The sequence below is a fragment of the Macaca thibetana genome, chromosome 1 (assembly GCF_024542745.1).
Source record: "Macaca thibetana thibetana isolate TM-01 chromosome 1, ASM2454274v1, whole genome shotgun sequence".
Lineage (NCBI taxonomy): Eukaryota > Metazoa > Chordata > Mammalia > Primates > Cercopithecidae > Macaca > Macaca thibetana.
This window is the reverse complement of record NC_065578.1, coordinates 5,385,309-5,410,453: the sequence shown is the minus strand read 5'-3', so window position 1 is coordinate 5,410,453 and position 25,145 is coordinate 5,385,309. Positions and strand designations below refer to the sequence as shown.

At 51.9% G+C, this 25,145-nt stretch overlaps 4 protein-coding genes across 10 annotated transcripts in view; 3 read left to right on the top strand and 1 right to left on the bottom strand.

Moving 5' to 3' along the window:
* CHD5 (chromodomain helicase DNA binding protein 5) overlaps window positions 1-25,145 on the top strand; it is a 239,481-nt gene that overhangs the window by 18,220 nt on the left and 196,116 nt on the right. The gene's annotated exons all lie outside the window — the stretch shown is intronic.
* RPL22 (ribosomal protein L22) overlaps window positions 1-25,145 on the top strand; it is a 286,932-nt gene that overhangs the window by 151,724 nt on the left and 110,063 nt on the right. The gene's annotated exons all lie outside the window — the stretch shown is intronic.
* Window positions 1-25,145, bottom strand: part of THAP3 (THAP domain containing 3) — a 399,270-nt gene that overhangs the window by 325,078 nt on the left and 49,047 nt on the right. The gene's annotated exons all lie outside the window — the stretch shown is intronic.
* ACOT7 (acyl-CoA thioesterase 7) overlaps window positions 1-25,145 on the top strand; it is a 193,562-nt gene that overhangs the window by 140,600 nt on the left and 27,817 nt on the right. For both annotated transcript variants that reach the window (XM_050787345.1, XM_050787355.1), the window contains one exon: window positions 20,605-20,721. In XM_050787345.1, coding sequence (XP_050643302.1) covers window positions 20,605-20,721 — 117 coding nt within the window. The remainder of the gene's footprint in view (window positions 1-20,604; window positions 20,722-25,145) is intronic.

The window sequence follows — 25,145 nt, the reverse complement described above, 5'->3', positions numbered from 1 at the left end:
TGCATTTTAAGCAGAGATGGGGTTTTACTATGTTGGCCAGGCTGGTCTCAAACTACTGACCTCAAGTGATCCACCCACCTCGGCCTCCCAAAGTGCTGGGATCACAGGCGTGAGCCACCACGTCCAGCTCTGATGTCAGATACGTTTCCAAAGTTTGTTTCTTTTTTAAACTCACCCCCTTTTGTGTTTCTTTTTCCTATTTCATGATTGTTTTCCTCTTTCCACTCAGCGGTGGCTGCACTGCTCTTAAATCTAATTAACCATGGTCTTACCAAGGGAAGCGCCGCTGAATAACAGCACTTCCAGGCCTATGAGCATTGTGACAATCTGAGTATCTTGCTGCCCCGAGAACAGCTGTCGCCTCGGAGGCATTTCCTGTTTCCCCTCCTTATTGCCCCCATGTCTCTGTCCTCCCTCGAATTCCAGGGTGGGCAGCAGCTCCCTCTTCTGAGTCTGGCCGTCCCAAGTCCAGACTTCTGCCACTTCCGAGTATTGTGTTTGAGACTCACACAGCTCCATTCTGCCTGGAATTTGTGAAACTCTGTGCCACCAGTTTTATTTTGTCGACACGTTAGACGTTCTTCACTAAATGGGGCATTTCCGTCGTCACTGTCTACTTGGTGAAAAGTCCATACCTTTAAGCCCAGTCTTTCTTTTTTTTTTTTTTTTTTTGAGACAGAGTCTGGCTCTGTCACCCAGGCTGGAGTGCAGTGGCGCGATCTCGGCTCACTGCAAGCTCCGCCTCCCGGGTTTACGCCATTCTCCTGCCTCAGCCTCCCGAGTAGCTGGGACTACAGGCGCCCGCCACCTCGCCCGGCTAGTTTTTTGTATTTTTTAGTAGAGACGGGGTTTCACCGTGTTAGCCAGGATGGTCTCGATCTCCTGACCTCGTGATCCGCCCGTCTCGGCCTCCCAAAGTGCTGGGATTACAGGCTTGAGCCACCGCGCCCGGCCCAGTCTTTCTTTATGTTCTGAAAGGCCTTCGTGAGATGCCAGGAGTGGGAGAAATCACTGGAAAATCCCCTTGGAAGTGTGCAGCATGTCATGTTCATTCACGGTATCTAAGCTGCTTCACTGATACAGGCACATGTTAAAGATGTATGTTAAGAAGTGTTTACAAGCCGGGTGCGGTGGCTCAAGCCTGTAATCCCAGCACATTGGGAGGCCAAGGTGGGCACATCATAAGGTCAGGAGATCCAGACCATCCTGGCTAACACAGTGAAACTCCGTCTCTACTAAAAATACAAAAAATTAGCCGGGCGTGGTGGAGGGCGCCTGTAGTCCCAGCTACTCGGAAGGCTGAGGCAGGAGAATGGCATGAACCCAGGAGGTGGAGGTTGCAGTGAGCCGAGTTTGCACCACTGCACTCTAGCCTGGGCGACAGAGCAAGACTCCATTTCAAAAAAAAAAAAAAAAGTGTTTACAATGGCTTTACAATACTTAATGCCTATTTTAGTAGGGATTTTGTCCCCACAGTTTGTAAAAATCTGTCTAATAATTTTACCAAGCTTAACCTTCTCTCATAGGGCCTGGTAACTCACCAGGAGCGAATGAATAAAATAAACACCATGTTGAAAACACAAACTATGATTTTATTGATTTTCCTATAGAGTACTGTTGGCAAGAATGGTATCTAAAATCATTTGAATCAAAATCTTCACTAAACTGTAACTCACTAGATGCCAGTTGCAGAAGAAAATGTTGAAATGGATGCCAATTTGGCCTTTATTCTGTAATTTTAGACTGTGCATGTGTCTTTGAACAGCTGTGCCAGAGTCCCGTTTTCTGTGATTTCTACACACTGGCTAGCCTTGGTCTTGAGGACTTTACACACAGGTCTGGGTGGTGATAAACTCGTGAAGGGTGGCTTGGAAAGGGAGGAGCTGTTCTGGCTGGAATCACAGGTAGAATGAAGTGCTCCCACCAGACACTAGCTCATTGCTGCTTTCCTGGTTGCACGGACAGAGCCTCATGTCTTTAGTTAGGGGAATAGGAAAGATCTGGGGAGTGAGCCCGAGGGTGTGGAGGGTCATCATCCCGTGTGGGAGGAGGGTTGGTGGGGTCTCTGCCATTCTGGGTTGAAGGGCTCGTGGAGGGTGTGGAGCACAGTCATCGTCGCATGCAGGAGGAGGAGGGTTGGTGGTGTGTGTGCAGTTCTGGGCTGAAGGGCATGTGAAGAGGGCAAGCCTGGCTTTGGTTTCTGTCTTCCCTGAGTCCTGAGTGAGTCACTCCATGGTCCCCCACCCTCCTCCGTAGAGTGCTCGGGGTCAGCCCAGAAAAGACCAGTTTCCTCCCTGTTCTCCCCTCCCCTACCCTCACATTTGGTTGTACAGACTGAAGGGGTGACCCAGCAGATATCTGTGGGGGTTCAGACCTCGGGAGAAGGAAGTTCTTGGGGGTCAGGGGTCAGCCAGTAGCCCCGTTCCAGGCAGACCGTGCAGGAGTCTTGAGCATGCATTCTTCACTTCTCAACTTTTGGAGCCCTTGGCCTTTTTCTCGGTACTTTATTTTTTATTTTTAAATTAATGATTTTAAACTTAAGTATTATATGGAAACGATCCAGAGGGCTTGTGGGTCTCTCTTCCTCCCATTGCTTCTGCAGGGGTAGCTGCTGTTTCTGGTTCAGGATTCTGTTTACTAAGCATCAGGTTCTGTTGCTGTCTCTTGATGTGTAAATTTCAGATGCGTGAGCCCCATCCCTGCTCATCAGGTGAGGTACTGTGATTACTTTCCCTAAAACTGTGTTACTACAATAGCCAACGGTTGCTTTGGGCCCTCCAGCAGCTCCGTAAGCTGCTCTCAGTACAGTCTGCCTGCCACGGAACTGTTCCCTGCCATGTTCCCTGGAGGGCTCCGCCTTCAGTCCTCCTCCTCCACGTTGCTCATTCCTTGCCTGCTCTAAACTGTTCTCCTGGGACGGCCTTTGCCACTCGCCTGGGTTGGATGCCAGGATTCATGGATCTTCAAATTTCCTCTTTGCTGGTTTTGGTGGAACATGTCCTCCAGTGACTTCCCAAGAAAGGCAATATATTAACTGGAATAAAGGCTCAGCTGCCGAATAAAGGCTCAGCTGCCACCCAAACAACTTGGCTTCAACAAGAGAGAGGACTTTTTCTTTTTTTTAACCTAACAATGCAGCTGTGAGCGATCCAGGGCCAATTGGCAGCCCCGTGGTGCTGGGGACCCAGGCTTCTGCTGCCCTGTGGCTCCGCCAGCCCTGGGGTACCCTCTTGGTGAGCCACATGTTGCCTGTCTCTTTATCAGCATCCAGCCCCAAAGGGGTGGAGGGCATGTTGGAAACTGTACCCTCCCCTTTGGCCACAATGTCCTCATGGGGCCACATCTGTGGGTGGGTGAGTGCTGCTGGTCGGATGCGTCTGTTAGACATTGGAGTGACTAGTGACGGAAGGGATAGTCTCTGTCATGGGGCCTAGAGGGTCATCTTCCCGCGCTTTGCATGTCTGAAACGACTTCTGGCTGAGCAGGGTGTTCTAGGGGAAGCGTTCCTTACAGGCCTTGGGAGGCTTTGTTCCATGTCTTCTGGCATCTGAGGTTTCTGCTGGGAAATCCAGGGACTGTAGATTTTCCCTCCACTTTCTGGCCACAACCTCTACCTGTCTGCTGTCCTGATCTTCCCTGCCCATTCCAGCCTTCAGCCCTTGGCCTATCCTTGATCTTCCAGGGACTTTTTATTATGAACCCGTTTATCTGGATAGCAAATCACGTGGTTTGCAGTTTCTGGGTGTTTTTTCTAAGTGAAGTAACATCCTTTTCCACCTCTGGCTCACTGGGGTCACCCCAAGTGTTTGGTAGGTTGGAAGGGGCCCAAGAACTTGCACTGCCCCCTTGCTCCTTGCGATGCTGAGGCTGCTGGTCTGGAGTCCCCACCAGGCCGTGCCATGTCTCTCTCAATCTGCGCTCTAGGCCACCCTTCCTAGGCAGTTTTGGCAGGTGGGCTCACCTCTTGTGTAATTAAAAGTTTGAATTCCATCCATGGACAGCTTTAAAAATTTTTTTTGTGGGTACATAGTAGGTATATATATTTATGGGGTACATGAGATGGTTTGATACAGGCACACAATATGAAACTAGTACGCTGACCAGGCATGGTGGCTCACACCTGTAATCCCAGCACTTTGGGAGGCCAGGGTGGGGCAGATCACTTGAGGTCAGGAGTTCGAGACCAGCCTGGCCAACATGATAAAACCCTATCTCTACTAAAAATACAAAAATTAGCTGGGTGTGGTGGCGCGTGCCTGTAATCCCAGCTACTTGGGAGGCAGAGGCAGGAGAATCACTTGTGCCCAGGAGGCGGAGGTTACAGTGAGATAAGATCATGCCACTCCAATCCAGCCAGCCTGGGTGACAAAGCGAGACTCTGTGAAAGAAAGGAAAGGGAAGGGGAGGGGAGGGGAAGGGAGGGGAGGGGAGGGGCACATCATGGAGAATGGGGTATCCATTTCTTCAAGCATTTATCTTTTGTGTTACAAACAATCCACTTATACTCTTTTAGTTATTTTGAAATGTACAGTTAAGTTATTATTGACTATGGTCACCTGCTGTGCTATCAAATAGTAGAGCTTATTCATTCTTTCAATTTTTTAATTAACCATCTCCCCTGGCCCCTGGCAACCACCCATCCTGTAGTCAGCTTTGGAGCCTTCCACTCCGTCTCAGGCTCGTTCCCGGGCCACCAGCTCTACCGAGGGAGATGCAGCCTCCTTTTGCTTAGAGCCAGCCCTTCCTCCCTATCCTGCCCTCTTCTCGCTTCTCTGTCAGATCCGGTTTGTATGTCTCCTGTGCTTGAGGTGATGCTGTTGGTCCCTCCCCTGAGAGGTTGAGCCTGTGGCCTCATCTCTACTGCCTATTAAGGTCACTTGGGGAACTCTTAAAACCACAGACACCCAGACCCCACCCGACAGGTGACCCAGACCCTGGGGGTGGGGGCGAGGGGTGTCCAGGAGCTGTAGTTTCCCAAGCTCCCCAGGGGATTCTCTGGGACAGGCTGGGGCAGCACTGCCGCAGTGAACGTTCTACCCTGGGAAGGAAAACCAGCTGGGAGAAAGGGGCACTCCTGGACTCACGGGTCCACGAGTGTGTTTCCCTTCTGCTCAGCAAGCAAGTTTCCCAGTTCTGAAATCCGTCTTGTCATCTTCCTGGGTACCCTTAAGTGAGCAGCCTAGTACCCATTTTGGGCTATTTTGAGAAGCCGGAAGAAGAACCTCATTCTTACAGTTAGTTACTGTGATCCTCCCTGAATGATACCACAAGAGACCCTAACAGCCAGGGACGGAGGGAGTTGAGATACCATGAGGGGCAGATTGAACCTTGCGGACAGCGGCAACTCCAGCCCTGGCCTGGACCAGCTTTGTTGGGGAACTGGCCCAGCTGGCACCCCCCAACACCGCACATTTGGGGTACATCAGCCTGTCTCTCTCATTTCAGCCTAGATGTGGCCCTCACAGGGCTCTTGTCCGGGGGATGATCCTGGTTGTTCTGGTTCCTTCTCCAGTTCCTGTATCGGGGTCTTTAGAGCGTGAGGGGAGTGGAGGGAGGGCACGGGTTGTTCTTTGGCTTAGAAAATAACCTCAGCGTTTATTGATCACATCGGTTCTGAGTAAAAACTAACTCTGCTCTGAGACAGAAGTCAAGGTGGGCATCCTCATCGGGAGGGCTTGCTCGGCTCCCATGGTACTGGGAAGCACAGGATGGAGCGTGTGGCAGGGAAGTGGGGCCACAATAGAGCTTCCTAAACTCATCTGAGCCTCAGAAACCATCTTAGAGCTCGTTAAAAATGCAGATTCTGGCTGGACGCAGTGGCTCACACCTGTAATTGCAGCACTTTGGGAGGCCAAGGCAGGTGGATAACTTGAGGTCAGGAGTTTGAGACCAGCCTGGCCATCATGATGAAATCTTGTCTCTACTAAAAATACAAAACTTAGCCAGGTGTAGTGGCAGGCACCTGTAATCCCAGCTACTTGGGAGGCTGAGGCAGGAGAATCAGTTGAACCTGGGAGGTAGAGGTTACAGTGAGCCAAGATCACGCCCCTGCACTCCATCCAGCCTGGGCAACAGAGCAAGACCCTGTCTCAAACAACAACAACAACAAAAACAGATTCCCCGGCCCTTCTCCAGGAGGTTTTGCTGCAACAGGGCTGGGCTGGGGCCCAGAAACCTGTATTTTTAGCAACAAGTGCCCTGGGTGGCTCTGATGATTCAGGGGCCTCAGAAACACACAGCTAGAGCATGGGTTTGTCTCCATGAATCCAGCAACCGTGTCCTTCCACCATGTCTGGACCTCTCCAGAACATTGGACATCACTGACCTGGCCACCCTGAGATCCCCTCACAGGGTTTCAGGCCATTATGCTTGCCAGGTCCTTCGTCCTCCCACACTGGTGGGCACCAGGGTGGCTGGGGAATGGGCCCGGGCGTCTGAATGTTAATTGCACCCTGAGTGGTTCTGCCCGCACCAGGTTGAGGACCCTGGGGCTCTCTGGAGGCTCTGCCTCCTCCTCTTTCACCTGCCCCTGAGTGTGTGGGTATGCCCCTAAGGTCTGCCCTCACCCTCTTCCCACCTTTTCTCCCACAAGCTCACCTGACCCCTCGGCCTCAGCTTCCGCCTCCAAGTGGCAACTGACGGATTTTCTAATATCCAGCTCAGTCGTTACTCCCAAGCTTCAGCAGCCTGTGGCAGCTTCACCTTGGACCTGCCCTTCCTCTGGATTCCCCACAAGCCGTCCTACTCCTGACTTCTGAAGGTGATGTGAACGGTGCTGTGAGGCTGCGGCCTGCGGCAGCCCTCACCTAACCAAAAGTCTCTGGGCCTCTCTCTCCTCCCCACCAGTGAGATAACGCAGGGATTATAAATAAACGAGATAACACAGGGAAGACAGCACATGGGAGGCATTTAAGAAAGATCAGTTACTTTCATAACGTTTATTACATTTACTTTATTAGTTTTATTATTACAGACATAGAGAATGTTCTGCTCCGTGGAGAACTCAAGCTTTTTTCTCATATCCGGGGGAGCGTTTACAAAATAGGATCATGCACTTGACCACAAAGAGCATTTTAATTATAAGTTCCCTAAAGTGAGACCCATTAAGCCTAAGCCTCCTTAATGAGAACATAGCCCCTGGAAATTGAACACTTCTGCAAATAACCGCCGGCCAAAGAAAAAGTAACATCTGGACTTATGATTATGTAGACGATAATGAAAACTGATTACTTCCTATCAAAATCAGGGAGAGATAGCTAAAGATGTTCTCTGAGTACAAGTGACAAACTTTGAGCTTATTACTTAAAAAGAAAAAATTAAAAATACCTAAGCGTTGGAACTGGAAAAGAAAAATAAAATCCACCCACAGGAAGGAGGCGGAAGGACTCAGGGCAGGAGCGGGCCGACTTTATGTCTCCATCTGCGGAGGACTCAGGGCAGCAGCGGGCCGGCTTTATGTCTCCGTCTGCGACTCTGGGTCCCTCCTCTCCCCATATCTTGGAGCTGTCCTCCCAGCCCCCTACTGCAATCCCCCAAATCCAAGTCTTTAAAACACTACAGAACCTGTAAAGTTTGGGCCATCAGAGCTTGTTCTGCTGTGCCGTCCAAGTCCAGGCACCCTCTGGTTGCAGCCTACTGGGCACTGCCCTGGCACCTGGTTTGCAGCATGGGGTTGTGAGGTCATCACTGAGCCTCTTAACTGGGATGACTCTGCCTCTGCTGCCCAGGCTGGAGACCAGGTCTGTTTTGCCTGCTCTGCCAGCCCCAAGTCACAGTGTGCACAGCTGGGTCAAGGGAGTAAATGAAAGCCGACAGGGTGAGCATGACTGTTGATCGGCCTTGGTGGGGAGTGCTGTCATGGCAGAAAATAGTGGCCAGGACGTAGTGGTTTTCTGTTCTATGCTATCTTCAGTCTATAGTAAAGAGCCACTGGCTAGGCATAGTGGCTTATGCCTGTAATCCCAGCACTTTGGGAGGCCAAGGCGGGTGGATCATGAGGTCAGAAGATCAAGACCATCCTGGCTAACACAGTGAAACCCCCTCTCTACTAAATAATACAAAAAATTAGCCGGGCATGGTGGCGGGCGCATGTAGTCCCAGCTATTCGGGAGGCTGAGGCGGGAGAATGGCGTGAACCCGGGAGGCAGAGTTTGCAGTGAGCCGAGATTGCGCCACTGCACTCCAGCCTGGGTGAAAGAGCCACTGACCCTGCCAGCTATGAGAGTCTAGGAGGGTCTGGGGAGATGTACTGGCTGTGCTGAGAGCCCTCTGCCCGGTCGCTGCTCCCTCCGCCCAGTCGCTGTACCTTCCGTCCAGTCGCTGTTCCCTTCACCAGGTCACTGTTCCCTCCACCTGGTTGCGCTTCCCTCTACCTGTTGCGGTTCTCTCTGCCTGGTTGCGGTTCCCTCCACCTGGTTGCGCTTCCCTCTACCTGTTGCTGTTCCTTCTGCCTATTGCAGTTCCCTCTGCCATGTTGTCATTCCCTCTGCCTGGTCGCTGTTCCCTCCACCTGTGGCTATTCCTTCTGCCTGTTGCGGTTTCCTCTGCCTGGTTGCGGTTCCCTCCATCTGTTGCTGTTCCCTCTGCCTGGTCGTGGTTTCCTCTGCCTGTTGCTGTTCCTTCTGCCTGTTGCGGTTTCCCCTACCCGGTTGTGGTTCCCTCTGCCCTGTTGTAGTTCCCTCTGCCCAGTTATAGTTCCCTCTGCCTGGTGGTGGTTCCCTCTGCCTGTTGCTGTTCCTTCTGCCTGTTGCAGTTCCCTCTGCCTGGTTGTGGTTCCCTCTGCCTGGCTGTAGTTCCTTCTGCCCTGTTGTAGTTCCCTCTGCCCTGTTGTAGTTCCCTCTGCCCTGTCACAGTTCACTCCACCTGTGGCTGTTCCTTCTGCCTGTTGCGGTTCCCTCTGCCTGGTTGCAGTTCCCTCCTCCTGTTGCAGTTCCCTCTGCCTGGTCGTGGTCCAATGCCTGTTGCAGTTCCCTCTGCCTGGTCGTTGTCCAATGCCTGTTGCAGTTCCCTCTGCCTGTGTGCGCCTGTTGCCATTCCCTCTGTCTGGTTGCTGTTCCCTCCAACGGCAAGGCTGCCTGTGTTTTTCTTCAGGTCTCTACAGAAAAGGAAAGAGACCTCTCATGAGAACCCTGTATAAATTAGACTGCCTCTGCTTACTTTTTATTCCAAAGCACCATCACTCCTGACACTTTCCTATGGCCTCTGCACCCCAGAATGAAAGTAGACACAGGTGGGGACCTGTGTCTGTTCACTGTTGCGTTCCCACTTAGCGCAGGGCCTGGAATGGAGTCAGCACTCAGTAGCTGAATGACTGGCCTGGGAAGAACGATGGTCCTGCGTGGGAAGGACTGCGGAGTGTGCTGGCCCCGCGCAGTCAGCCCCACCCAGAGGAGCATGCGAGGCTGCGCATGCGCTATACAGAGCGTGCGAGTCTGCGCATGCGCTGCACATGAGGCACACGTAATGACCACTCTCTATCTCGAGAACCAGTGACCAGGCGCCTCCTGTGTGCCGAGCCCCTCCGTGCTCCACCAGGGAAGCTGTGAACAAGATACAGCCCTGCTGGTCAGTTGGGAGTCGGACCTCCTGCGACAAACATCCATGCGGGTGTCTAGCTACCAGGAAGCCAAACAACGCTGCTGGGGGTCTTGAGGCCAGGGGACAGCACAGCTTAGCCTGAGACTGTAGGAGGAGGCAGAGGAAAGAGAGGGGAGAGAAAACATGGCAGGGGGCGCAAGTGAGGCCTCCACCAAGACGCTCTTGTTCACTTGGTCTTCTTGGGGCAGTTGTGAAAAAACAGTCTTTTACACCTGCAGGAGGAGTTGACTTTCACTGAAAAATGCGAAAGAGGGCTCAGTTGCTCTTTTCCGATTCTGTGACCTTGTTTGACTGGAGCCCCCGCTGCTGCGTGGGACACAATGCACCAGACCCTCAGCGGTGGGGGAAGGAAGGAAAGAGGTGGACAAAGAGGGCACGTTCCCTACTCTTGAGGAACTTCTGGTCTAGGGGGGTCAGGAGGTGAACAAGCAAACACTCTGGGACGTCGCTTTCTTCCTTGTGAAGCTGAGTGGCATAGGCTGCAGCTAGATTCCTTCTAGTACTCGCCTTCTAGGATCTTGGTGTTTGAAAATGTCGTTCTCCACAACATTCTGGAGCTCCAAAGAACAGCTTCATGTCCATCCTGATACTTAGCAGGGGAGCGGGACGTCGGGACTGGTGAACTTGAACGCCGAGATGGTGTCAACCCTGAAAACCTGGGCCCCTCCCTCCTTGACTGGGTGTGGGGTTCGTGCTGCCCCAGTCCAGGCATCCTACGGGCACCTGTCCCAGGAACTCACTTTGTTCTGCCCACACTGGGTCCTCCTCTCAGCCGGGTACCTGGTGGCCAGCACATCATCCCTCTCAAATCATGGGGCACCGACCCCTTTCCAGAAATACAGAGTATTTGGTTGAGGTCATGCAGTGAACCATAAGAACATCCTTCTCTACCTGTGTATGGGTCGGGTGGGGGATTTTTTCTTTTCTTTTTCTTTTGGTGCCACGTTATCCAGCCTGTGCTTCTCTCTTTAGCTGTGGTTGCTAGGGGCATGCGTGGCAGTTACCTACTGAGAGCATTTCCCTGTTCCAAGTGATGAACACAAACTCTTTTTTTTTTTTTGAGACAGAGTCTCGCTCTGTTGCCCAGGCTGAAGTGCAGTGGCCGGATCTCAGCTCACTGCAAGCTCCGCCTCCCGGGTTCACGCCATTCTCCTGCCTCAGCCTCACGAGTAGCTGGGACTACAGGCGCCCGCCACCTCGCCCGGCTAGTTTTTTGTATTTTTTAGTAGAGTCGGGGTTTCACCGGGTTAGCCAGGATGGTCTCGATCTCCTGACCTCGTGATCCACCCATCTCGGCCTCCCAAAGTGCTGGGATTACAGGCTTGAGCCACCGCGCCCGGCTGAACACAAACTCTTAAACAGGAGCGTCACCTGGACTCTTGGAAGGAAACTGACACCCCACCAAAATTTCTGGCCCTTCCAGAAAGTGACCTTGCTTTGGTAGACTCCAGGCTGCGGCCGCAGCCTCTCACTGGCCTATCCTTCCCAGGGGTGGGCCTGGGGGCTCGTGTGTTGCTGCAGCCTCCTCTTGCTTGGGCCTCCATGGCAGTTGGGATGCAAAATCCATCTACCCTTTCTCTGCTTCCTTATTTTGAAAGTGAAGCGTGGATACTCAAAACATCAGGAAGCAGTCAAGACCTCCCCCCTTCCCTGTTTCAGACTCTATAGAGTGTGAGGAATAAATGGACGTGGGCAGCTTTTGGCCCTTCTCCCTGGGTCTGTGATGCTCCCAGACATCTGGGAACCACTTAGTGAATATTCCTCTGTCCGTGGTCCCAGCCACAGAGAGGCAGGTTACAGGACCTGGGAGGGAGAGGCCAGGACTGTCTCGTAGGCTCTTACTCAACTGGATCTTTTCAGAACTCTTGTAATTACTAAAGGGTAGGGTATTTAAAACAAGATGAAGTTACTATCATTTTCTTAATATAGGAGGCTGGCGCCCACGCTCCGTCAGTTGGGATTAAATATAGAAATGGGGGCATCTCAGCTTGCTGCCCACGGAGCAGACAGCGGCACACGGCCTCCGAGCTGTGAACTGCTGCCTTGGATTTGCAGGCAAGCCTGACCCAGTCACGATCCAGGCCTTGGGAGAAGAAAATGAAGCCTCTATTTTTAAACCAGTTGACAGATCAATACTAAAAAAAAAAAAAAAAAAAAAAAGACGCAAAACAAAAACCTGTAAGCAGTTAAATGTTACAATTATAAAAATATCTTTGGTATCTAACGTGTATACATTAGTGACCAAGAAAGTCTTGTTTTTTTCCACGTAATTCTTGAAACAAATGCAGCTCCAAGGACAGTGGGTTCTACAATTTTGTTGTCATCTTTTAAATTACAGATCTTGGGAGATGAGGACGGCCCGCGGTGGACTGTAATGTGCCAAAGTTATTTTCCAACGTTGGCAGCACCCGTTGTGCCTGCAGTGGGGGAAATTGATGAGGTTTTTCAGTAGGAACCTGGAAAGAAGCATCTTGGAGAAAACTCGGGCACTTGATACCTTAAATACAGCAGAAGAAAGTGAAAGGGAGACGGTGACTTCCGGTGCCAGAGGGCGGGTGGCTCCCTCTGGCAAGGCAGGGGCCCAGGTGGGCAGTGGTGGCAGGAAAGGCAGTTGTGAAACAGGCACTGTGTTTTTCTGGGTTATTTTCTTAAAATTTAGTTTTTTCAATTAACACATTGATTGTAGTGTCTTGTGTGTGCTGTCACAGACACAGGTACTGTGTGGTAGCAGTCTTGACACGCAGGCCGCGATGGGCACGTGGCTTTCTAATGATCTCACTTCGGCAGGGACCATCCGACCTCATCACTTTCTCTTGGTGGCAAGTAACCAGCAGGCTCGGCACCAGGCCCTACAACAAGATGCCCAGGGCTGTGCCTCGCCAATAGGAGGGAGCGGAGGGCTTGTGATTAACAGTGGTTGATTAGAGTCTCAGTTTTTATGAGATCACTTTTCTTCCCTCTAAGTAGCCAGCAGAGTTCAGCTGACACACAGACCGTGGTTTTTCTATGTTTTTCTCAAGCCCACTGGATCGCCACTAAAAAGTGCGTTTGTGAAAACACAGACTGGGGTGGCTGTAGGCTGAGGCACTGTTTCTCACCAGGTCCGTCTTCTCGGGTGGGTTTCTACTTCCGCCTCTGCTCCGGCTGCCTCTGCCTCAACACCTGCAGGGACTGGGAGCCTTCACTGTTGCAAGGCCAAATGCTTGATTTTTTATTTTTAATTTTTATTATTATACTTTAAGTTCTAGGGTACATGTGCACAACATGCAGGTTTGTTACATATGTATACATGCGCCATGTTGGTGTGCTGCACCCATCAACTCGTCATTTACATTAGGTATATGTCCTAATGCTATCCCTCCCCCCTCCCCCCTCCCCATAATAGGACCCGGTGTGTGATGTTCCCCTTCCTGTATCCAAGTGATCTCGTTGTTCAATTCCCACCTGTGAGTGAGAACATGCGGTATTTGGTTTTCTGTTCTTGCGATAGTTTGCTGAGAATCATGGTGTCCAGCTGTGTCCATGTCCCACAAAGGACACAAACTCATCCTTTTTTATGGCTGCATAGTATTCCATGGTGTATATGTGCCACATTTTCTTCATCCAGTCTGTCAAACGCTTGATTTTTAGACCGTTCTAATCGTTTCCCTGAGAAAGCTTATCTCATGAGTCGTAAAGTTGGCCTTGAGCTGGCCCAGGATCCTACTATGACTTCTCTGGGAGGTGCAGGTGACCTGAAGTGGACAAAGATCCTTCCAGGTGAGATCCTTTGGGAGCTCAGAGCCCTCCTGCCTGCTCCCCTGGCCAGTGTCCGTGAGGCCAGCCCAGGTCTTGGAAGATCTCCTTGTCTGTCAAAGTCAGGATTTCCCACTGCTCGTGAGTCACTGTTCCTGGTCCTTAGAATAAAACTCCAGGTATAGGGTATAATCTGATAATAGACATACGTGGTGGGATTATGACAGCCCCCCTGGCCTGGGCCCTAGAATAGCATTGACTCCGTCCACCAGTCTTGGCCTTTTCCGTCATTGGTATAAAGTTGTTTCATAGCAGGTCTGCAGCTGATCTAAACTCTGCATGGTTTCCCAGGCCGCTGCGTGTGTGCTGGCTGCTGGGGCTGGAGGAGGCTGTCCCCATAAATGTCACTGCCCAGCTCACACAGCAAGATCATTTTGAATGTGGGCTTGGTTTTCTGGCCGGTCATCAAGCTCACCTGGCTTTGGGGTTTCTGGGACTGGATGAGCTTTTCCCACCCTCATCTGTGACTAATTCTTGACCCAGATTGTTGTCTGAAGGAGCCCCATACTTTGCGGCTGCGGTAGCTTGCTTGGGCTGATCATGACCTGTTAGTCAGCCTGCATTCATTCATTCATTGATTCATTCATTCAGCAACCATTTCCTGAGCACCAGATGCCAGCTCCGTGTTGGGTCAGGGACATAGGGACAATGAGGCAGGTCCCCACCCAGTGCAGGCGTCTGTGTCACACCACACAGTGTGGTCTGGGGGTGCCGTGTGGAGCCTGCAGGAGCATGGGGGTGGTGAAGTGGGTATTCACGCACCAGGCACTCAACAGCTGCTCACATCTTCCCCTCGGGGTTGGCTGTCACGTGCTTTGGATCCTGTGAGGTTTTCAGTAACATGGGGTCCCTTGTGGAGTCTTATACCAACAAGCTAGCCTTTTGGATAAATGGGGCAAACCCCGGTTTGAAGGAGCTGACTACAACTCTTTCCATTTATTCTCTCATTCTGCTCTCCAGGATGGATGAACAAGGGGTTAATTGTAGGCACTTCCTAACTTCTGAACATTAATTCCAACACGAACCCTTCCTTTCCCTCCTCCTTCACCCACAGCTAAACCACCCTGAGTTGATGACACCAGCTGGTGACCAGCACTGGGCACTCTGGGTCTGTGACTTTGAACACTCCTTCCTGCAGTCATCTTGGGAAGAATTCCACTCCGGATGCGATGTCACCAGACAGGATGGGGAGGCAGCATGGCATTGCCTCTGGTGGCCCAAGGTCAGGTCCGGGCCCATCCTACCCCTAGCAGTGTGACTTTGGAAGCGCAACTCTCCATGTATCTGTTGCCTGGTTTGTAGAATGGAGACAGGGAGGCTCCTGCCTCATCAGGTGCAGTCCAGTGAGACCCTGTGTTGGTCATTCTGTGTTTGTGGAGAGGGGTCGGCCACGTGTCAGGAACAGGTGCTGTCTGGTGAGATTTCATGTTTGTGGAGAGGGGCTGGCCGTGCATCACAGGATCGGGTGGGGTCCGGTGAGATTCTGTGTTTGTGCAGAGGGGAGGGTGCCAGCTGTGCATCATGCACTCAGGCTGCCTCAGTGAACAGACAAAGTTCACGGTTCATGGCACTGACCTTGCAGCCGAGTTCCTCTGTGTGACATGCTGGGCCGCGCCTGGCACCAGCTTCCCCAGCAATGCCAGCCGCTGCCCTCAGCGTCCAGCTCGTGGCCCCCACCCAGCAGCATCAGGACCCTGTGTCTGCGTGCTGTCCTGGCTCCTGATGCTAGGCTTCGGTGTCCCTTCCTTTCTTCGTTTCTCTCTCAAAAACTTCTACTTGTCCCTGGCTCATTGGTTCCTAGGAGGACCCTGACTAGCTGCTGGCCGGCGACCTATCTCCCCGGAGGAAGGCTCCATGTAATGCACATTTGGTGATAAACTTCTCACGTACTCCAGCTAACAATGTGTCCCCCCAGCACACACGGTCCTCATGTGGCTCGTCGTCATTCCTGTGCTCAGCTGCTGTCACTTCATCACCAGGTTGCCATTTTCTGAATATAAATGGCCAGCGTTTCATGGCAAATGCGGCTGGTCCTGGCCCCCATCAGAGGCTGACAGAGCTTCTGTTGACTGCCCAGAGCAGTATTCCGTATTCAGAGTTGGTCTGTGGGAAATGCCGTGGGATTCCATGGCACACCTGTGCTGGCTGTGTGTGTGCATGGGGCCACTAGTCCAGCTGTTGTGGTCACAAGTCAGTTTCTTTATGAGGCAGATCAACCTAGAATAACTCAGTCTGTGGGCTCCAGCTCTGCCGCTACCAAGCCCCTTACACACACACACTCTCTCTCACACTCGCTCTCTTGCTCTCTCTCTCTCTGGCCACACACACACACTCTCACACTCGCTCTCTTGCTCTCTGTCTCTCTGGCCACACACACACACACACACACTCTCTCACACTCGCTCTCTTTCTCTCTCTCTGGCCACACACACACACACACACACACACACTCTCTCACACTCGCTCTCTTTCTCTCTCTCTGGCCACACACACACACACACACACTCTCTCACACTCGCTCTCTTGCTCTCTGTCTCTCTGGACACACACACACACACACACACACTCTCTCACACTCGCTCTCTTTCTCTCTCTCTGGCCACACACACACACACACACACACACTCGCTGTCTCTCCCTCGCTGTCTCTCTCGCTCTGGGAAGCCATGACCTAGTACCTAGTCAGGAGGTGGCCGCGTGGGCCTCTCTGCCCTCTGCGTGTGGTGCGTGGTGAGGGGAGGCCGACTGTCCTCTGGATCCCTCCTTTGCCCACCTGAGCCAAGTGTGTGGGTGTTCAGCCACACGTGACCTGGTGTTCTGAGCTATTTCATTTTTCTTTCCTTTTCTGTTCAGCCTCCAAACCTCGGATCTGTCCCCAAAGCCCTAAATTAAATTAGTGTTCAGCTCAACAGATGTCCACCAAATCCCCACGTCCCATGATAGCAGCTGCCATTACTGAGCAGCCGCATGGCCATCCCGTTTGCTCCTCAGTCACCTTGCCTATGGGCGCCATCACCTCCTCTGCCTGACAGACAGAGCCCACGGCTCAGGGAGGGCAACCTGCCTGCCCAAGGTCACCCAGCCAGCAGTGGCGGAGGTGATGGGGACTCACTCCCAGCCAGGCTGTGGCAGTGACTCACACGCTCTAGACAGGAACAGAGGGACTCAAGCCCCTCAAGCATGGGTGATGGGGCAGGGGGATTCATACCAGGCCTCATCCCAGACTCTGATCCTGAACCACACTGTGGTGGGGGGCACGCTTACAGGTGAGTGTGGTCAATTCAGAAGCTGAGGCTTCCCCCTCCAAGGAAGCCCTCGATATTGACATATGGATGATCCTATTCTGTTTTGTGTTTTCACTTCCTTGCCGTCCTGGGCTAGGGACCTGGCATGACCATCCTCTACCCTGTGAGGCCTGGGCTTGCTGGGCCTTTATGGAGGCCCCTTGCCATGGGGGAGAGACCAGGACAGCCTGGTGGTGGCTTAGCCAAGCTGCACCTTCTATTTCCAATAACAATGTAAAACCACCTTGCAGAACTGTGAGAGCCAAGCCGCCTGAAGCCCAGAGGAGCTCTGCCCTGCCTGGCACATGGAGTGGCATCTTATTTGCTTGAGGGAGAAAATCTGGTGCCTAGGATTCTTTCCCCAGCCAAACAGCTGTTTTCCCAGTATTTCACCTGCGTTCTTTCTTTAGAATCGGACCTCTGTGTGACTTAGGGCCTCCGTTGTTCATTTGAAAATGGGGATGCTGATTGAAAAATGGAGACGCAGCTGGGCGCAGTGGCTCACACCTGTAATCCCAGCACTTTGGGAGACCGAGGCAGGTGGATCACTTGAGGTCAGGAGTTTGAGACCAGCCTGGCCAACATGGTGAAACCCCATCTCCACTAAAAATACAAAAATTAGCCGGGCGTGGCGACAAGCTCCTGTAATCCCAGCTACTCAGGAGGCTGACGCAGGAGAATCGCTTGAACCTGGGAGGCAGAGGTTGCAGTGAGCCGAGGTTGCACCACTGCACTCCAGCCTGGGAGACAGAGAGAGACTCCTTCTCAAAAAGAAAAAGAAAGACAGGGATGCTGATGCCCTCAGCACAGGTTGAGCCGAACAGATGCGCCAGGTCTTTGAAAGGACAGGCAGAAGTGCAGTGAATGTGAATCTGGTCCCTCCTCCCCTCACCTGTTCTACCTCATTTAGTAGCATCTTCTTTTAGCTCCTGTGAGAAAAGTCATGCTAATAGAAACATAATGCTTTAATCAGTAACACCCATGTCTCTGTTTTAGCTTTTTATTTTGGGAATGCTCAGATATACACAAAAAACAGAGTGTAGAGCATCTCAAGCCCCTGGGTATTCGTCTCCCGGCACCAGCAGTGGGCAACACCTGCCCATTCCTGCCTCACCTCTTTCCCACTGCAGTGTTTTGAAGCAGATCTCAGATACTATATCTGAAAGATAACTTCTTACCTTGAACACCCACAATAGTGCTATCACATCCTCCCAAACACACTTACAAGCCCTTAGTCTCGTTGAATACCCAATCAGTGTTCACGTCTCCCCAGTTGCTCATCTTTTTCTCCAGTCGGTAGAGTCCGATGCCCACAAGATGCGTGCCTCTCATTAGGTGGATGTTTCTTGAAGAATGGGGTCCCCGTGGGGGGGACTAGGCAGGAGTTGAGCAGCAGGGGGCCCTCGCTGGCCTCTGCCCGGGGCCCCCACGAATTCTGCTCTTTCCAGCTTCACCTGCTGGATGCTATGGGCATTTGATTCCCACCCTATATGTGACTCTGTACGAGCCTGGTTTTCGCTTGTGGGATGGAATCTGGTTTTCTGCCTCTGTCTGGATTTTTTAGGAATCATTCTGTGTCCTTGGCTGAGTGCAGTGGCTCACGCCTATAATCCCAACACTTTGGGAGGCCCAGGTAGGCAGATAACCTGAGGTCAGGAGTTTGAGACCAGCCTGGACAACATGGCAAAACCCTGTCCCTACTAAAAATACAAAAATTAGCTGGGTGTGGTGGTACACATCTGTAATCCCAGCTACTGCGGAGGTGGAGGAAGGAGAATAGCTTGAACCTGGAAGGTGGAGGTTGCAGTGAGCTGAGATTTCGCCACTGTGCTCCAATCTTGGTGACAGAGCGAGACTCTGTGTCAAAAAAAAAAAAAAAAATCATTCTGTGTCCTAGGGTGAATGTACCTAACTTTCTAAAATTTCTAATAGGTATTAAGTTGGTTAATATCACTTTGCTGCTTTTGTAAGTCAAATATGGTTGACTATTGGCAATTTCATGTAGTTCAACCTAAGAAAAGGTACAATTTAAGTTTTTAAGTGAAATAAGAGCCGGGAGCGGTGACCTACTTTACTCCTATAATCCCCACACTTTGGGAGGGTGAAGCAGGAGGATCACTTTAGCTCGAGACCAGCCTGGGCAATATAGCAAGACCCCATCTCTACAAGAAAATAAAAAATAAATTAAAAAGTTATGGCTGGGCGCGGTGGCTCACGCCTGTAATCCCAGAATTTTGGGAGGCTGAAGTGGGTGGATCATGAGGTCAGAAGTTCAAGACCGGTCTGGACAACATGGTGAAACCCCGTCGCTACTAAAAATATAAAAAATTAGCTGGACATAGTGGCACGTGCCTGTAGTCCCAGCTACTTGGGAGGCTGAGGCACGAGAATCGCTTGAACCTAAGAGGCAGATGTTGTGGTGAGCCAAGATCACGCCAGTGTACTTCAGCCTGGGGGACAGTGCAAGACTCCGTCTCAAAAAAAAAAAAAAAAAAAAAGCTAAAAATGGAAATAATTTAATATATGTGTTGTACCGGGGATGAGAACTGGGGGTGGGGGACCAGCATGTGCACAGTACTGGTTCATCAAATAAGAGAGACTGAGTAAAATCAGACATCTGCAGCCCAAGTATTCTCCAGTACGCTTTCAGTGAGTCTTTGTTTATATAACAGCTGTACTGAGGATGACCCACATACCACACATTCCACCTATGTAAAGTGTGCTGGCCTGGCTCAGTAGCATGCCTGTCATCCCAGCACTTTGGGAGGTGAGGTGGGCAAACTGCTTCAGTCCAGGACTTTGTGACCAGCCTGGGCAACATAGCGAGACCCCATCTACAAAAATATTAGCCAGTGTGGTAACATGTGCCTGTCATCCCAGCTACTTGGGAGGCTAAAGTAGGAGGATCACCTGAGCCTGGGGAGATGGAGGCTGCAGTGAGCTGAGATTGCATCCGTGTACTCCAGCCTGGGTGACAAAGTGAGACTCTGTCTCAGAAATAAAGTCTACAAGTTGTTGATTTTTTTTTTGTATATTCACAGAGTTGTGCAACCACTGTTGCCATCAATTTCAGAATGTTATCATTACTCCTAGAAAGAGACCCTGTACGCATTAGTGGTCATTCCCATATCCTGCTAATCCCTTATCCCTAGGGAACCCCTAATCTACCCTCTGTCCCCATGGATTTGCCTATTCGGGGCCTTTCCTGTCAGTGGCAGCATAGAGTATGTGGTCTTTGGCGTCTGGCTCCTTTTGCTTTGCACAGCATTTTCAAGCGTCATTCCTAATGCAGCGTTTATTGTTCCATTGTATGGACGGGCCGCGTTTTGTTTCTCCATTCATCATGCATGGGCCTTTGAGTTGTTTCTACCTTTTGGCTGTTATGCGTACATACTGCTGTGAAAGCTCTATATAAGTTTCTGTTGAGCACGTATTTCTTCTGGGTATCTACCTGGGAGTGGAATTGCTAGGTCGTACAGTCCCTCTGTGTTTAGCCTCTTGTGAACCTTCAAACTGTTTCCAAAGCACCTGCACCTCTGGCTCCCACTGGCAGCGGAGGAGGGTTCTGATTTCCCCCACATCCTTGCCAGCACATGTTGTTCTGTGACTTTAGGTTTGCATCCATCCCAGTTGATATTGTAACAAAACTTGCCCAGCAGGGTGAGATATCTGTAGAGGACAGGAAAAGGGCTGTTTTGTTAGTGGCTTGGCCTATCAGCCATGGTCGTTTTTTTCAAAAGCTCCTGAGGAAACCCCGTGTAGTGCGTGAGCCACAGCACGCGCAGCTGAGCACCCTGCACCCCTACTGGCTGCAGCCCTTGCTGGTGGCTGGCGGGAGGGGAGGGCTTGATCTGTAACTTGTTTCCAGGATGTGAAATAGTCACCCCTGCCTCCGTGTCTCATCTGCCGCATGCCCCTTTCTCCGCAGGCGTGACCATGAAGCTCATGGACGAGGTTGCTGGGATCGTGGCTGCACGCCACTGCAAGACCAACATTGTCACAGCTTCTGTGGACGCCATTAATTTTCATGACAAGATCAGAAAAGGTAACCACTCTTCTGGCAAAGACGAGGGAGGCAGTGGCCTTCAACTGCTTGGGTCCCTGTACCAGTTTGTTTTCTGTTCACACCCAGGGTCACGTGGGCCATGGCATGTGCCCGTCTGCCACAGGGAACAGGAAGCTGAGGTTTCTTGCTTTGTCCTTGCTGTTTGTCGACTTGATGTTTCAATCTGGTAAAATCCTTGACTCAGATATGATGGGGCCGTTATCCTCCTAAAGACCTGCCTAAACTCACCCTCTGAAAACGCTCCACAGACAGAGCTCTGGGAAGGTCCTGTGCCTACAGCTGCCACGACCCTGGACACCAAGCACATTTCATTTTGGGAGTGGAATTAATGATTCATGATTTAGGCAGTGGCAGGGTCAGTACAGAAAAGCCCACAGGAGCCCCTCCTCGGCCAGCCCTGCCCACGCCACCCAGGGCAGCACTGGCATTGGGTGGTTTTTCCCCATGACAAAAATCCAACCCCAGCCACCTGGCCCCTGCTGGAAACGGTGCCTGCTGTCCCTGGGGTGCGTGTGCCAGCTTGAGAGGCCAGAGGCCTCTGCAGTTTGTATGAGCAGAGATCACCATGCTTGTCTTACATTACTGTTCTCTGCAGAAGTAAAGTGAAGTGCACCCGACACGTAGTGATTTCTGTCAGTGTCACGTCTGCTGAGATGAGGCCGTGCACACCCCCTGCAGCAGCACTGCCTCGCAGGCTAAGGGTGGTGTCAGCATTGTCAGGGCCTGGTGCTGATTCTGAGGACACCTCCCTCACTAAAGCAGCTGCTTAGAGGAGCTGTTGGCTGAGACCAGCCCCGTGTCGTGGGAAGCAATAGAGTAGAAGAAGTGCAAGCTTGGCCCTCCTTGCCACAGTTCCTGCCCACCAGAGCCTGAGTAGGGGCAGACTCCCAGGCCCTGGGCAGGCCAGCCTTGGTGCTCTCTCCGGCAGCTACTACCACATAACACGCCTGGCAACGGGAGACCCAGGCCTGGGGCAGAAGCACCTGAGATTGGAACAGTAGAGGGCTGCCTCCCTCCCTGAAATTACTGAGAGCAGGATAGGCTCGCACATGCTGGATTTTGGATGCTTTGGGGTGAGGAGAAGGAAGGTCTCTGGCATTGCTTTCTTCCACTTTGCAGAATCCTTTTTTTTCCCCACGACACGGTCTCATTCTGTCACCCAGGCTGGAGTGCAGTGGCGTAATCTGCTCACTGTAGCTTGAACTCCCGTGTTCAAGCGATCCTCCCACCTCAGCCTCTCAGGTAGCCGGGACTACAGGCCAGCTCCACCGTAACTGACTAATTTTTGTATTTTGTATTTTTTGTAACAACAGCAGCTCACTCAAAATCTTTTCTTAACTGATAGATGTTTGCCACAAACCTAGACCACAATGTCATTTTAGAATCTACCCAAAACAAGTGGGTCCCGTATGTTTTAGCTTGTCCCCCACAGGCCTGCGCAGTGCGTGGCAGTGCCTGACGCGGCGGGATAATCCGTGGCATCGTATTCCATGCTGCTTTTTCTAGGACTCATGCCTGGGTAAATCACGATTAGGGTGACCTTGTGAAATACAGATGCACAGCCCATAGTGGGAAACATGCACATTCCGTAGGACTCGCCGTGCTCAGTTGTCCCTGAGTGTCCTTGGAGAACTGTCAGGAAAGAAATAGACCTTCCGGCCGGGCGCGGTGGCTCACGCCTGTAATCCCAGCACTTTGGGAGGCCGAGACGAGCAGATCACAAGGTCAGGAGAGCGAGACCACCCTGGCTAACATGGTGAAACCCCGTCTCTACTAAAAATACAAAAATTAGCCAGGTGCGGTGGCGGGCGCCTGTAGTCCCAGCTACACGGTAGGCTGAGGCCGGAGAATGGCATGAACCCGGGAGGCGGAGCTTGCAGTGAGTGGAGATTGCGCCACTGCACTCTAGCCTGGGCAACAGAGCAAGACTCTGTCTCAAAAGAAAAAAAAAAAGAAATAGACTTTCCAAGATGGTCACTCTGTTTCCTAAATGTCAGCCCCAGTCATCAGATGTTCTCTGCACAAAGCCCAGCGAAGCACTCAAAGAATGAAAAGGCAAGCTTTGTTAGAAATGTGGAAGCCGTTCAAGGGGGATCCTCCCGTCCAAAGTCCCCAGCTCGGCCAGGCACAGTGGCTCACACCTGTACTCAGCACTTTCAGAGGCCAAAGTGGGTGGATCACTTGAGCCCAGGAGTTCGAGACCAGCCTAGCCAACATGGTGAAACCCCATCTCTACTAAAAACACAAAAATTAACCAAGCGTGGTGGTGGGTGCTTGTAAACCCAGCTACTTGGGAGGATGAAGCATGAGAGTCGCTTGAACCCGGGAGGTGGAGGTTGCAGTGAGCCGAGATTACACCACTGTACTCCAGCCTGGGCAACAGAGCAAGACTCTGTCGCAAAAAAAAAAGTCCCCACCCTCAACTCCTTGTACAACCAGAGTTAACTATTAAGGGAGAGTGCTAGGAGGTGTGTCGTGGTTCTTGGTCAATAGGAATCATTAGTTTTAAGGGAAAACCAGGGACTGCAGTCCGGGTCGAATGCTTTTAACAGGAATTAACTTAGCAACCTAGAAGACATCTGGGGCAACTCGGACGAGGAGCCGCTTTGACAAAGACTTTCCACAAGGCTTACAGGAGGGGACCTTCATTTTCAGAAGCCAGAATTCCTGGCAGGACATTCACTTGCATTGGCTTCCTTCACGCAGTGAGGATGCAGGGCAGGCTGGGTGGGCTCGCCTGATTCCTGCTGTCCTGAGCCACACCCAGGGCCTGACAGTGGGCCACCCAGGCCCCCACCTCGTCTTGGCTTTGGCCAGGGCCTCCTGGGTAAAGCACTGGGCCCTTACTAGGAACAGAAAGACTGTTGTTTTCTTCGATGACATCTTGTTTTGTGTATAGAGGAATTTGGACCAAACTGAAATAGCAGCCATGGAGTCTGGCCTGTTTCTGTGCCAGCGTCCTCCAGGGCCCACTGGACGCTGTCACATCCGGGGGCCATTGAGTGCTGTCACACTCGTGTGTTGTTTTCCAGAGGATTGTCGCACCTGCCAGGTCATTTGCAGGGAGGCGAGGGCTGTCCTGGCCGAGTGGGGCCTGGGTTGTCAGAGCAGGGTATCGTGCTTGCCCCAGGACACTGCACCTTAGATCAGCGCGCTGCCTCCCACGCTTGCCCCTCTGTAGGGAAACAGAGCGAGGCTGTGGGGAGAGGCACAGCCGCCGCTGGCTCTGGGTTCTGGGTGGAACTGGGCGGGTGTGTGAGAAACCGCACGGGGCTGGCCTCACAGTTTCAGTGTGACTTTCTCACGGACTCTGCTGGGGCCGCTGTACACCCTCGAGCCCCACACCTGCCTCTCACTTCGACCATACCATGAAGGAGGCCTCGAGGGCCAGACCCTGCTGCCCTGTCGGGTGGGGGCACACATTCTTGTGGACTGTCCAAGTCAGTGTCAGGAGCCCAGGGAGCTGCTGGCAGGCACGGAAACCTCACCTCGGGTTGCACGTGGTGCCTGGCAGAGCTGTGTACTATAGAGAATGGGCATTGCTTTCTGGTGGGCTCAGAACAATAGACATCTGTTCGCCCCCAGTTCTAGAGGCCAGAATTCTGAAATCAAGGTGTCAGCAGGGCCAAGGTCCTCTGAAGTCTTCAGGGAAGGATCCGTCCCCGCCTCTTCCAGCTTCTGGGAGCAGCAGCTGTTCCTTGACGTTACTTGGCTTGTGGCTGCGTCACTCTGGTCTGTCTCTGTGGTCACAAGGCCTCCTCCTCTGTTTCTCCTCTTCTGTCTCTCCTCTTGTCTCTTATAAGGACACTTATCATAGGATTTAGTACACACTTGGAGAATCTGGGGTGATCTCATCTCAAGACTTTTTGCTTAATTATACTTGTTAAGGTATAATTAAGCAAAGGTATGGTGGCTCAATCCTGTAATCCCAGCACTTTGGGAGGCTGAGGCGGGCAGATCACGAGGTCAGGAGGTCGAGACCATCCTGGCTAACACGGTGAAACCCCCATCTCTACTAAAAATACAAAAAGTTAGCCGGGCGTGGTGGCGGGTGCCCATAGTCCCAGCTACTCAGGAGGATGAGGCAGGAGAATGGCGTGAACCCGGGAAGTGGAGCTTGTGGTGAGCCGAGATCGCGCCACTACACTCCAGCCTGGGCGACAGAACAAGACTCCATCTTAAAAAAAAAAAAAAGGCCCCATTCTGAAGTTGTGAGTAGATGTATCATTTGGGGACCCACTTTCTCTCCTTAAAGCTCAACTCGTGTAGACACTAGCTCACTTCCACTTTTAGAAAACCATGAACTTGGTAAAATCCCCTCTGGGATTTACCAGCCCCAAGCGGCCTCTGTCTCAGTGGATGTGGGACCCACTCTTGTGAGAGCCAGCAGTGAGATTGGCGTC